General features: G+C 46.3%; 1 protein-coding gene across 4 annotated transcripts in view; it reads left to right on the top strand.

Annotated features, from left to right (window-relative positions):
• Positions 1 to 14,307, top strand: part of DROSHA (drosha ribonuclease III) — a 222,659-nt gene that overhangs the window by 171,000 nt on the left and 37,352 nt on the right. For all 4 annotated transcript variants that reach the window (XM_075585898.1, XM_075585899.1, XM_075585900.1 and 1 more), the window contains one exon: positions 11,998 to 12,097. In XM_075585898.1, the coding sequence (XP_075442013.1) occupies positions 11,998 to 12,097 (100 nt within the window). The remainder of the gene's footprint in view (positions 1 to 11,997; positions 12,098 to 14,307) is intronic.

Here is a 14,307-nt window from a genome sequence, read left to right on the forward strand (position 1 = left end):
CTAGTTTAAGGCAAGCTTTAGAATACTCGTTGTCTCGTCTGTATGTTGCAGGTTCCTGGGCAGGAGCAGTTGCCTTCTATCCTGGAGGTTATGGTACTGCACCACCCGATAGAGTAGACTATTATCTTTCGAATCTGTCCGCTTCTCGCATGAGTATCACGACCATGTTGCTGGGGGCACGTTTTAACATTGCAGGCTTGTTTTTCTTTACGGCCTGGCGGATGACGCCAGCCACTTGATCGCGTATTTTATATTGTACCATATCCTTCCACGCGATGATCTTTTCTGGGGTGATGCTCATCCCCTCTGGGTCACAGTAGGTGGCGGGGATGGCCTTGATTGGCATCCCAATGAATATGCGACCCTCAATTCTGAGGCCATTTGATCTTCTATGATAGCCGCCGTGTTGCATATAGCTCACGCCCCAGGTCCAGGGATCTCCTCCCAGAGGTCATCGTCAGGGGTGGTACCCAGTCCCGGTCTTCTGGATAGGGCATCAACTCAAATATTCAGAGGCACCCTGGTTAGTACTTCAGTGTAAACCGGTAATTGAAAAGGGCCGCTAGCCACCTGTGGCCGGTGACATCCAGCTTGGCGGACGTTAGTATGTATGTTAATGGATTGTTATCCGTCTGTACCTCAAAAGTGACGCCGTACAGGTAATCATGGAGTTTATCCACGATTGCCCATTTGAGAGTGAGGAATTCCAACTTTTGGACTGGATAATTCTGCTCGTTGGGAGTCAGACTGGGGCTGATGTAGGCCACTGGTCGGAGGCAGGCCAGGTTTTTCTGGTGCAAGACTGCACCTAAGTTGTTGAAGCTCGCATCTACATGAAGAATGTAGGGCTGCTCGGGGTCGGCGTATGCCAGAACGGGCACCTCTGTCAAGCTCTTCTTCAGGCCTTTGAAGGCCACTTAACAAGTGACCATCCACTTCTTGCCAAATGGTGTTTTTGCAGAGGTGGCCTTTTGCCCGGTATCCTCGAGGTATATTTTTAGGAGGTTGCCAAGAGCTTTTGCTCAACTTGAATACCCGTCCACAAAATGGTGGTTGTAGCCGCAGAAGCCTAGGAATGAATGGTGTTCCACAACGTTCTCGGGCCTGGGCCAGTTCACCACCACTTCTAATTTTTCAGGGTCTGTGGCTATCGCTTCCGCTGACACTATATGTCCCACGTAAGTCACAGATGTGTGATAAAAGTGGCACTTACCTAAAGACAGCTTCAGGCCTTCCTGGTCCAGCCGGTCCAGCACCTTCAGCAGGCATTCTTCATGCTCTTCCAGGGTCTTACTGTGACTGTGAGGGGGTAACCAGGCTTTATAATAAAGGTTAAGCCCCTGAACTGTGTTTTGGGGTCCTATAGTGTCAGCTCTTTGACCTGTGTATTGGGCATGCATTACTGTACCATGTAATATAATATGCAACAATTTCAATTTTTTATGTTTTACCCTTTCCAGGAGTTCTAGCAAGTGGAGACAACCAGGCTGTGAGTTTCAGGGTAGGTTTGACAGAGAAACTTCTTTAAGATTAAGTTTATTTAGCGGGGGATCCAAAGTTACTGGAGACCCCAAAAACGTACTCGTGTCACGGGACACCAGGTTTATCAACACCTTTTTATACCGGGATCATTAATTGAGCAAAGCAAGGAGGTAAAATAAATTGTAATTTATTTCAGGAAAATACATACACACAATGTAACACCATTTACAGGGTTAACACACTTACTTGGAACGGGGCTAACGAATAAAACTATCCTCTAAACGAAATTCTCAAAAATTACCTCTGTAGGAGCCCTTTCCAATGACCGTTAGGTACTCACGAAAGTCCTGGAACTGATTTCGGCATGCAATACCAGACGCAACCGCTACGTTCTTCAGAAGGGGGACTTAGAAGAATTCTTAAGTCAAAATCTTTGAAGCCGGCTCGCGTCCATTCAGTACAGAGCATCTTTGAATTTGCCGCGGTTGGTTTGGCGCTTGGAATCTGCACTCCTCATTGGCTGCAAGGTTTCTTATCTGGTTCGGGGTTCCATTCACAAACCTCTACAGCCTATCAGAGCGTGGGAATTTCCCTGCTAGACAATCACCAATTTGCCGGTATTGTAAAGCCCGATGGGTACCTTTTCTCATTCTGCAAAGGGGCATGCGCCAACCTGGCACTTCTGCCTCTTTGCATACTGAGCCCAGCCCCTGTCCAGACTCCACAAAGTCTGGGCCCTGGCAAATGCTGGCCGGATAGCCCTGTGTTAGCCCAGGATGCGGGTACTCATGAAGAACTGCAGTACCCCTCCTGTTCTAACACCTTGGCATCTCTGAGGCTTTCAAGTCAGGACTCCGCACAGACCCATAGGTACCAAGCTTGGTAGCCATCTGGTCTCTTGAAATCCATGACTTGGAAATCCCACAGTTCATTCACATGTTATCAGTACATATACCTATTAAATATAACTTTAATAAAATATACAGTGTCCTGTCTTCTGTGATAAAAATATATAAGTCCCTGTTCTGGTGTCAGGGATGGAGTGAGTATATGTTGCCTACACTCACTAGCCTCATTCTTGGCACAGTTTAGAAATAACTTTTAAAATTATTCACACAAGAAATCACTCTTGGCTTTATCACGTATCTGGAGCACCCCCTGAATCCCTATACCAGGTTCAGGGTACCTGGGCATATATCTGGGCACCTCTCCTTATGCTAAGGACCCCCCTCTATACTAGGGACACTGTGTATGATTGCAGGTATACATTAACCCCTTCATGCCTGTTTTCCTTGTCTAGAAGATGCTGCAGCAGGAATCCTGGCGGTGAGTAGTAAGAGCATTTTCAGTGTCAGTTTGCCCAGAGCAATGTGCTTAGCTGCATCCGAGAATCTCACACGATGCCTGACTCCAACTCTTAGGGTATCCCATAACTCTGGAACCCCGATACATAGACACATTCTGTAAAGACTTTCTCCGGCAAACTCACCCTGAAACTTTCAGCCTATAAATCTCCCGGTCCCAGCACCCCAGGAAAGGCAAAACACAAATCTTTAATGTTGCATAATTTGCACACAGTCACAGTGATTTATTTGGGACATCTGGGTCCAAGAGCTGACACTCTAGGACCTCAACACACAGATCAGGGGTAACAAAGTGGATTGAACCTTTATTAGTGAGTATGGTTAACCCCTTCACCGTCACACCCAGGGATCAGGTAAATTCCCGGCTACGTTGAAGCACAGTGCTCTGGTCAAACATCTACCATGAAAGCGTTCTTGTGACTCACCTCTAGGAGGTCCTGCTTCAGCATAGACCAGAAAAGGTAAAAGGAGGCACAGGAATGGAAAGTGTCCCTATAACAGTCAAGGGGTCCCTAATATAACAGGACGGGCTGTTCAGTTCTTACCAAAGTTACCCTAACTCTGGTATAAAGAGTTTAGGGGATACTTCAGTCAAGGATAAGGCTGAGAGAGTTTTATTAAAATAAGAAGTCTGTTTGCAGAGTGTCAGAGATGTGGCTGGGGAAGAAAAACAGTTTGGTTTCCCCTCCATCCCTCCCCCAAAAATAACTTAGGATATTTTTAATAAAGTGTATCAAGCATGTTAGTATGGTTGCCTGCTCTGGTATAGGAGTTCAGGGATGCTACCGTCATTTATAAAAATAGCAGGATTTTATTAAGATAAGGCTGTGAGTTTTAGAAGTAATGTTAAAATGTTTAAAGGTCCAGTTTGCTGTGTGTAAGGGATACAGGCTAGTGTAAAGGGAATAGCTTAGGGTTACACTCTATTTCATACACCAAAGAACTGTAACACATTTTAGCAGCACAATGTATGGGTATATTTTGTTAAACAGTAGTGTTTTAAAATGTTTGAAAATGAATCCCCAGCAGGGGAGAAACGCCAAGCACTGCTGTAGTGGAAAATGCCAAATAAAAGGCTGATGCTGCTGGGTCACTAAAAATTATGATTTATTAGTTACTGGGCATATACAAAGATAGCGGACACCTCGCGGAGGCGCATTCTGACACGTTTCGTACCTCTCGGGTACTTTGTCAAAGAGTATGATTTTATACATGAAAACATAAGGCAGGGTCTTTCATCTCTGGGACAAAGGGGGACTTATGGCTACCACAGCTTAGGTGCCAGGGAGTCTAATCCTAGGTCCATAGATCAAAGTGACAGTGCTGCCAGGGGTGTGAAAGCCATCTAAACAGGATAGATGAGTTAAGTGTTCAAGTCCTGGCCAGTTGTCACCTTCCAAGACTTGGAGGCACTGAGTCTGCAGGGGCCTTTGAATTGTAAGTGGGCAAAATGGTGGTATGTGCACATGCCCTCTTACTTTTCTAAAGCTATAGGTGCCAGATTTCACAAACCTGGGATAGTGTGTGAGTGGCTAGAGATGAAGTTCCCACGCTGCGGATTGGCTGTAATACTGTAGGGATGACTTTAAGAAGGTTATATAAAAGTGAGCAGCCAGCCCAGAGAGCAGTTTTTCCCCAGGGATTCAATGTGTGTTCCAAGATTTCCAACGTCCAAAGTGTGTAACCTTCATGAATGGGTCGGACCGACCCAAAGAAGCCTTGCGGAGACAGCAAGGAAACAGCTACACAGGACTTTAAGCAGAAAAGCTTCTAAGTCACACTTTCAGCACCATTTGGAGTGGACTATTTAAAGACTTTATTTCAACTAGGAAAGTCAGTTTGTCAACCCCAGACCCCCAGTGAGTGTATGTATTATTCTGTCTATTGTAATCCAATGTGTGTTTACCTGTTTCTACAGAATAAATCACAAATTATTTTACTTATTGGCTTTGCTCAGTGATATGATCCCAGTATAAATGTGCCTGGTCCCGTGACACATACCAAAGACGATGCTATCTTCCAGGTAGACCAATCATGCCCGCGGATTCATGTCCCCTATGGTTTTCTCCATCAGGCGTTGAAACGTTGCTGGGGCTCCGCATATGCCTTCGGCATACGAGTAAATTGGTAGATGCCCAGAGGACACATGAACACCGTCTTTTCCTGTCCTCTCTGCTCAACGGTACCTGATAGTGCCCCGATTTCAGATACAGCACACTGAACCATTGATTCCCGGTCAGTGTGTTGAGGAGTTCTTCTATCCGTGGAAGGGTATATTGGCATGTACTCTGCAATTATTCAGTGTCCGGTTATCTACACACAGGAGTACCTACCCATTCTTCTTTCTCACCACCATGATTGGTGACGCGTATGGATTACGGGACTCTGTCACAAACCCCTCGGTCTCCATCTCTTGTAGGACGTCTCTCACGTCATCCACATCTCGAGGGGTGATGCCACGGGTCCCTTTTCGGAAGGAAGTAGTATCACTTACCCGGTTGGTGTGCTGGGTGTTTTTGCTCCAGCCCACATCCATTTCACTAGTGGAGAATACTTCCCGTCATTCCTCTAACTTGGCCGTCAGCCGCTTCCTCCACTCGGCTGGCAGGGTTGAGTCGCCGAAGGCCAGCCCGGCAGACGGATCTAGTACTGTGGTGGTGGTCGCTTGCGCAGCCATCGTTTCGACGGGAGTAACAGGATATATTTGTCCTAATTTCTGAATGTGATCGAAGGCCATGGGGTACGGACATAGGTTCTGGACGAACACCTTGATCCTTCCCGGCAGCTTGGATGTCCATTCCCGCACTTTGAGCACCAGCTTTTAGCCTCTGTGTGCATCTTCCTCGGGTGTACTCTCTAGCAAGAAAAGGTGGTCCGTCTCGGCCCGGATAACAACACACTGCAGCCATGCGCTTCACTCCCCCTGGTGGAATCTCTGTTATTCCGGCTCGGAGTTTGTTGATGACCCCGTGCCTATCTTGGGCCAGTACCTTGCAGCACTCTTCTAGTAGCACTTGGTTGATCGGTAGAGCAGACAGGGGTAGCTCGCCAGCATCTTGTAAGTAGGCTCTGATTACCGCCCGCATGATATCGGTGTTGGTTCCTAATATGAGCGGAGAGCTTGGGTGATCCCAAGGCTCAGGGCATACTTGCGCCTCCACATCCATGGTGTGGGACTTGCCAGTGTTTAGTTGGAGTATTTCCAGCCAGACCTGTACCATGCCATCGATGGGGTACTCCTCATGGCTGAGGCCACCCAGCTTCATCTTGTCAGCTGACTGTAAGGGCAGGTGCTTTAGATGAAGGTCATAGAACGGCCGGTACACAATGGTCACCTTGGACCTTGTGTCCAGCAAGGCCTTGGCGTATATGCCGTCCACGAGGACACAGAAGATGGCAGCTGGTCCTACGTGACGGTAAGCGTCCGATGGGGTGTTGTCAAGTGTTGGGGTTGCAAATCATGGACTTCGGTTAAGACGTTGTAGTGGAAGGTGGTTTTTTTTTTTTCCGCTCAGGGCTGTCCCGCAAGAAGTAGCCCTGCTGGCTGCAGCTGAAGCAGATTATGCCACTCAGTTCCCGAAGATGGGGGAAACTCTCCCAGACATTCTGGACTTGGTGGTAGGTGACCTGGGAGGAGGAACCTCTTCAGTGCTTTAGGTCTCTTTGACTTTCGGAGCTCACGCCCCCTTGTCTTCACCCTTGATGGGTGTAAACGAGTGTGTACTTTGTGTACCATCACCTGATTCAGTAGCCCAGTGAAGGTACAGTAGGTGGATCCCCATGCATGAGGCCACACCGAAGCATGTTGGCTATAGGGTGACTCGAGCTGGATCCTCTCAGGAACTGTTTCCGTTAAACCTCGTCCACACTGGAGTCGGGGATGAGTTTACGGATAAGAGCAGCCACAATACTAGTTGGAGGCGATGTATGAAGGCCGACAGCTCTGGTGGAAGCCATAATATTTGGCCCAGGGCTCGCTCTCGTTGTCTACGCCGTAGGCCTCATGTAGAAAGGTCACCAGCATCTGCTCCGTTACGTCTGGATTTCCCTCCTGATGCATAATCAGGATGGTGGAGGCGGGAGGTTGCAAGCACTCCATGATCTGCTGCAGTCTTACTGCCTCTGATCAGGACCATTCCCCCCGAATCTTGTAGAACGTCTGTGTTCTCGTCAGACTGTGATCCCTTCCTTGCCCACAGGGATGGATTTTGTCCCGGAGAAGGCTTGGAGTTTTTTGTAATTCTGTGACTGTGAAGACATGGTTAGAGCTTCCGCTAATTGCAGTAGGGTCACCCTCAGTGCGGAGCCGCCATTTAATAATCAACTATCATCTTAAGGCCTGGGACTAGGGCCCGGGGTAGAACTTCCCACCTGCCGGCCAGGGGTGGATGTATGGGGTGGACTTGCTGTCCAGCTGAGGGCCTCTCGAGTGGCACTCAGGGTAAATGTAACTCAGGGTAGGGGTACATCTATATGAATAACTTATGGTAAACTGCTCACCAATCGATAATAATAGGAGCAGCCAGTGTAAGTGATGATCTGCTTGATCTGAGTACTTGATAAAGTTCCTAACGGAACGAAACGCGTCAGAGGATAGGAGTCTCTGTGATGTCCAGCACCATGTCTGAATAAAGCTGATTTTAACCTTCATCCGTGGCTGAGTTCCTATCTACGCAGTGACCGCCAACAATTCATCTATCTCACTATTCTACATTCCTGGCTGGAGCACGCAAGCGATCCCCTGCTCTACAGGACGTCTGTCACTGGACCACCTCCCTCTGCAGTTGCGGGGCTTGTCGGTGCATGTGACACGTCGTTGGAATCCTTCCCGGAGCAAGCAGGTCGGCGACAGCGGTGACGTCATACTGAAGCGCAGCCACTGTGGAGCTGAGACCGGGAAATCACCGAGGGAGCAGTGAAGACACCAGGCGGGTAAGGGCAGCAGGTTTCGGTTGGTTGTTATGTGAGTACAGGAGGGGAGTTTTCAAACGGCTTCTCATCCTGTCTCTACACTAGCTCCTGCACAACTGGCCCCCCTCCTAGGTACTTAGTCTGCCTGTTCGTTCCTTCCTTCATACCCTAATGCATATTTGAACTTTTCAATTGCAGTGGGATCGTTTTTTCCTTTGTTTCACATACACATCTGAGGTTGCTTACAAATATTAACCCATATCAAGCCACACACACTCTATAGAGCACCGGACACTATGGGGTTCATTCCCCTTATTCTATTTAGACTTACTGTACAAGTATATGATATATCCATTTACTTGTCCCCTCTGTCTTTGATAGATACCTCCTCACTTTACCCCACACCTAGAATCAGTTACCACCATTAGGGAATACTAGATCCATTATCCATTGGACTATCCATTCTATTCCCCTCTGGTGTTACCTATCACTCTGCATTTTAATTGTTTTTATGCTAATTGAGTATGCGCCGTTGTTTCTTGCATTTAATAAAACTTTATTATTTTGGCCTGTACTAGGCTTTTATTGGTAACTGTCCTCCCACAGTGCTGGGAGCAGTCACTTTTTGTACCCCATACAGCTTATTAGACTGTCGGGGAGTATTGTACCCCTATTTCATATAGCAGCCTTGCTGTGCAGTTAAAAAGGGATCTTTGGGAGACTATCTGTGTCTTTTTGTTTGTTTGTTCTAGGGGTACATCTACCCTGTTTTGGGTACTTGAGACCGGGGCGGTAGTCTGCCATCCCCCAGAGATGGGGAAAGGGGGACTGTTAGGCCTCGGCCATGGTTAATCCTGGCGGGCGGAGGCACGCTGAGGGAAAGCGGGTGCTTTCCCTGGCCTTAGACATCGCAACGTCCGGGGGCATGTCGCGGGCGGGCCAGTGACGTCACGGAGCTGGTTCGCCCTCATTGGGCGAACTGCTCACGTGACCGGCCCTGCGCTCCGGCAAGCGCGAAGATTTAAAATTTCCCTAAGACCTACGCTTCGTCTTAACTGATCCCGGATCTATGTTTGGTCCATGAGAGCGGGAACATTCCCTACGGTGACCACATGGCCAGAGGTTTCTTGGACCTTGAAGGCCTGGGCATGGACCTCCTGTCTTGAGGGCACCGGCATGATAGAGCATTGGATGGATATTAATTTGACTACTGTGTAGGGCACCCGAGGTCTGAGATCTCAGTAGCGCCTCCAATTGTAGCGCACTTTCCCCCACTTCCTGGGTGATATAGCGGCTAGTGTGTGTGCTGCTTTTACCTGCGGTTTACAGGAGGCCTGAGCCTCCGCTGGTCGGAGCCTGAATCGTCTCTTGTTGCGCCTCCACCTGTACAGGTTCCTACTGTGTGGGATAATCCTGTTACAGGACCCATGCAATGCAATGAAACACACACTGATAAAAGTAACTGTTTACTGCATGAATGAAATACTGAACATATATTAGTAGCCACAACCACACGGTCACATACGACCGTACCCGCCAACACCCTTCATGTCCCACACCTAACACGCAGTACCTAGTGGCCCTTGGCACCTAACCACCCTGGTGTTCACAAGAAGCCACCCGCTCCAGTGTGTGAGACAGCGCTGCCCCACTAAGGTGTATAGTTCGTACACTTGATGAGGTGAGGTACCTGCCGGGTGGTCCCACACCAGTAACGCCACAACAGAAGGTAAGATCCACTGATCTAGTGACGGTTGGAGTCAGCCACAAGTCCGCCTCCGCGTTGGTTGGTATTCAGCTGGAGGGTCCCACACTGAAGACAGTAGAGGGTTGTTGGTCTGGTCTCAGACCAATGTAGACCAGGATGCAGCCTCGTCCGGGCTTTGTCCCTATGCTGGTACTACATGGGGCAGAATCCCTAACTGATGGGCCTGTCACTGCAGCATCCATAAGCTGTAGTGAGTCAGGGCCTAAAGCGGGGAGAGGTCTCTGGCCTAGTGCAGGGTTCACTGACACACTGCACATGCATATACCCTACCCTTCTGCTATCCCAGCTCCGACTGGCGTGCTCCTAGTGCGCGCAATTAAGCAATTCTCACCCCAGAGGATTGCTGCAGCCCGATTGGCTGTTACCTGCACCTGACTTGCCACCGCAGTGTCTTCTGGGGGCTGTAGTTCCAACAAGCAGGCTCTTACGGTATTGGCTGCCGGTGAATCCTATTCGGCTGCGCACGCTGCCGCTGGTACCCATGCACCACCTGCAACACTCCCAGCACCCGCAGGACGCACTCGCCGCCGCAGAGTTAAGGGGCTTACAGGGGACCCGGGATACATACACCTCCTATAAAGCCATTGTAGAAACCTTACCAGTTCTAGCTACCCTTATCTCATTAGAATTATTGCAGCAGTTAGGTCAATAGTGCCACAATATCTGCATTGTTTTATGTGGCCTGATACCCGTGGCCTGTTCAGACATTGGTTATGCTGCATGATTAGCCGCGGGTTTAAAAATCCGCCGCACATAGGCACTTAGCCGTGTTGGCAGCCTCCTTGCTGCCGCCCTACATCTCCTTTGAAACCCCAGCATCAAATTACGTCACTGACTTCATCAACATGACGGCACACGGCGTTGCGTTGCCATGGTAACGCTCCATAATTTGCCGTTGCAATGTCACGGCAACGAGACGCCGTGTGACGTCACGGGACATCCGCATCGTCATTTGACACTTGGATTCCAAAGGAGATGGAGGGGCGGCAGACACATGTATCTTTGGGGCTCTAGGCCTGCGCCAAATGGGAAATCCGCCACTATGCATGATGGAGCTAGGAGGTGGATCATTAGTTTTCAGCCTGTGGCATAAGTGCCACAAAGTAGCAAACACTATATCTGTTTATTTTAAAGCGGCAAAACGTGTAGTTTAAAATAAGTCTGCTTTTTATTTTTTAAGTCCTTATGCCAGTTTGAATGATATTTTGAATGTACTGATCATACTTTGGTTGCTACGGCAATCATTTAGAAAGTCTATCCGATTTCCTCTTGAAATCAGCTCCAACACCTTTTTCAGCTCTGCTTTTTGGCAAGAAAGTATCACAAACAGATCTGTTGCTGTGTTCCAAACAGCTGAATGTCTTAGGCTGCGCTTATAGTGCCAGCGACAGCACCGTCGCTTCGCAGCAAAACAAATGCATTGTTGCCGTCGTGTGCGCTTTTAGTGCCGACGACGGAGCGACCGTGCTACGAAAAATTTGGTAGTCACTGTTATTTGATTTGTTTTGGCGACGGTCTCCCCTTGCGGCCAGTCGAGAGCTGCTCTGTGCTTCTTCCCGCCCCTTTTAGGACGTTGCTGGCCTTGCAGCCAGCGACGTCACCCAAAACTAAAGTGCAACTCTAGTGATTGGTGACGTCATCGGTCGCGTCGCCAACGCCAGCACTATAAGCGCGGCCTTACTCTGAAAGCTGTAACAATGTGTTACATTTAGTAATATAATGTTACATATCCGCTGCAATATGTCACAGGCTAGAGCACAAAGTTAGAAGGCGACCATTTCGTTAGGCACACGATTAGGATTTTGAAAGATTTATAACGGAGCGCCAAATGATTGCCAATTTAGGTAAGAATGCATTGTCACATGCTTTACATATTAAAATAATACAAAAAGGAAATAAAACGGGTGGTTGTAGTATTGCTGCCTTAAGCCTCTAATTTTTAAATGAAAGACCATTGCTTTAAAAAGGCACAAATGGAAATGTTCTTTCTTCTTAGTTAGGTCTCATTTGACTTATAATAAGACATTTTCTATACACTGTGTGCAAAATACTGTAGAATAATCTGACACTGGCCTTTCTGAGACCTTCACAGTGCCACCTTCCTTTATTCGTTTGTTTATAAATATTTATGCCAAGGGCAAAAGAGGATTGTTTGTCGGATGCGACACATGTACAATAGCCGATCTTTCATAGAAAAGCTTTTGACACCACTGCAATTTCTTCTTTAAATGCAACTTATTGATCCCTATTTCAGTTTCTTAAACTGATTCAAAGCGAAGTACAATGGCAAAAATGGATGAATAATGAATAACATCTTGCTAGAAACTCAGTGGGTTTTTTCCCCCCACTACAAATATTGATGGAATGTACAAAGTACAGTAACTTGATCATAGTTATGAATTTAAATGTTTCCTGATATTACTTTTTGTGTGTGTTTTTTATATTTAATTTTCTTTCATATCCTTGTATTAGTGTCCACCTGTACTACCTGTTTCCCAGTCTAGAAGAAGGAGGATTAGCCACATATCGGACTGCCATTGTTCAAAACCAACATCTTGCTATGCTGGCTAAGGTACTAAACACTTGTGTTATTGTACATAGAAGTTTATTTTTAAATGTTCTCTCCCTCTGCCCCTCCACTGCTTCCTTTTTTGCTCCTAATCTCCATTATTCACTAGGTATAATGGCAGCAGCTACTTCATTGCATCAGTCAGCTCTCTTTGCTGCTTGAAAAGTAACATTTACCATCTTAGCCATTTGATATCTGCAGACTTTTTTTCCCCTTCAAAGTGGATTCATTTACATGTCAGTGCTCTTGCAGTAGGGGTGCTTTCTGGTGGCAGAATAGAGGAAGGGAATATGAAGCTAAGCCCATGGTTCTTAAGAATTTTTTTAATCAATAATTTTCTCTTATGCTTTTCTGCCCTGGCTAATAATAAATCTGCTCAATCATTAACCCTGTCTCTACCCAAAGGCAAATCAACACGTTGCCAAGCTGACATTGATTAACCTTTTGTGCACTGTGCTTTGACATTTTTAAGAGGGAGCTGCAAAATGTGTAATGCAGGGGTTCTCAGCACCAGTCCTTGAAACCTCCCCAACAGGTCAGCCTTGAATGATATCCCTGCTTCAGCACAGGAGGGGCTCAATCAGTGGCTCTGTCTTTGAAGCAGGGATATCCTTTGGATGGGTCTGGGGGTTACTGTAGTTGAGAATCCCTGCTGTAATAGGTTAAATCAAATTTTGTGAGCCACAAGTCCTCTTTTTCTTAACTGATGATTCTCTTTAAACAAATGGATCCCTATTGTCTTGGTGTTATTTGTGTATCACGGAGTAATAAGGTGTCACTATCCATATCTTCATATATATACAAACAAGCATAAATTAATTTTGTGTATTTTCTAAAGTGACTGATAAATTAATGGAGATGAGTGCAAAAAAAGGATACAAATTATCAAAAGGTGAGTGTGGTGCAGCTCTAGAAAAAGACTTTTTCTTCACTTTGTCTTGATTGTAGTGGGGCAAGTTCTTCCAAGCGCAAACACTCATGTGGAAAAAAGAAAACACAGGAAAAAACAATTGTGCAGCTCTGTAAATAAATTGTGGTGTGTTGGTTTCAGTAATGGTAGTGAACTCACATGTTACTGTAAAAAAAAAATCAGGCGTTTTCATATACAAGGGGATCAATGGATCTTCACTTCCTGTTGAAGATCTATTGATCCCTTTATAAATGAAAACGCCTAATGTTTTACAGTAACGTGAGTTCACTACCATTACTGAAACCAACACACCACAATTTATTCACAGAGCTGCACAATTGTTTTTTCCTGTGTTTTCTTTTTTCCACATGTGAGAGTGTTTGCGCTTGGAATAGCCTGCCCTACTATCCATATCTTAGAAGAAATTATGGCTACATTTTCCAACATCATTATACCAGTCTTGGACAAGTTTCTGCTAATTTCTGCTTTTTAAATATGTTAGCCAATACTTATCTTCAAAGAAGCAATAGTCTGTATACTAATAAATATGCTCACTGGGGTGAACATATTCAAGAGGGTGTTGAAAGGTCAGAAGTGCCACTTTAAAATCCAGTAATACGTGTTTTGATAATGGCAGACTGTGATTAGCCAGTGTTCCATGGGCCCCAAGTACCAAAAAACCTTCCAGAACATGGTTTTATTTAAAAAAAAATGTAGGTTGTCCTGTGACAACTCAAGTAAGATGCAGTGGAAAGGGACTAGGGCGCTCCAAAAAGCTCACTCAGAAATATAATCTGGTATGTCTGATTATAATATACAGGCAAACACAATGGGGCAGAGAAAGTAAAATAAACTAAAATCTACAATACTGGCCCGTCATTGAAAGTGCAGCTCGACCTGAGGAGGTTCATCCCAGCGATCCGTAGTGGATAATGGAAAGAAGAATAGGGGAGCGCACACCAGGAAAGAAAACAAAATAAAAAATAATCAATATGAAGGATAGATCTTGCCAAACTAACCTTATTTGTTTCTTTGAGGAGGTAAGTAGGAATTTAGACCAGGGTAATGCAGTTGATGTGGTCTACTTAGATTTTGCATAGGCTTTTGATACGGTTTCACACAAGAGGTTGGTGTACAAAATAAAGAAAATTGGTCTCAGTAATAATATATGCACCTGGATTGAAAACTGGTTAAAGGACAGACAACAGAGGGTTGTCATAAATGGAACTTTTTCAGGTTGGGCTAAAGTCGTGAGTGGAGTACCTCAGGGATCGGTACTGGGTCCACTGCTTTTTAACTTGTT

The sequence above is a fragment of the Ascaphus truei genome, chromosome 2, assembly GCF_040206685.1.
Source record: "Ascaphus truei isolate aAscTru1 chromosome 2, aAscTru1.hap1, whole genome shotgun sequence".
Lineage (NCBI taxonomy): Eukaryota > Metazoa > Chordata > Amphibia > Anura > Ascaphidae > Ascaphus > Ascaphus truei.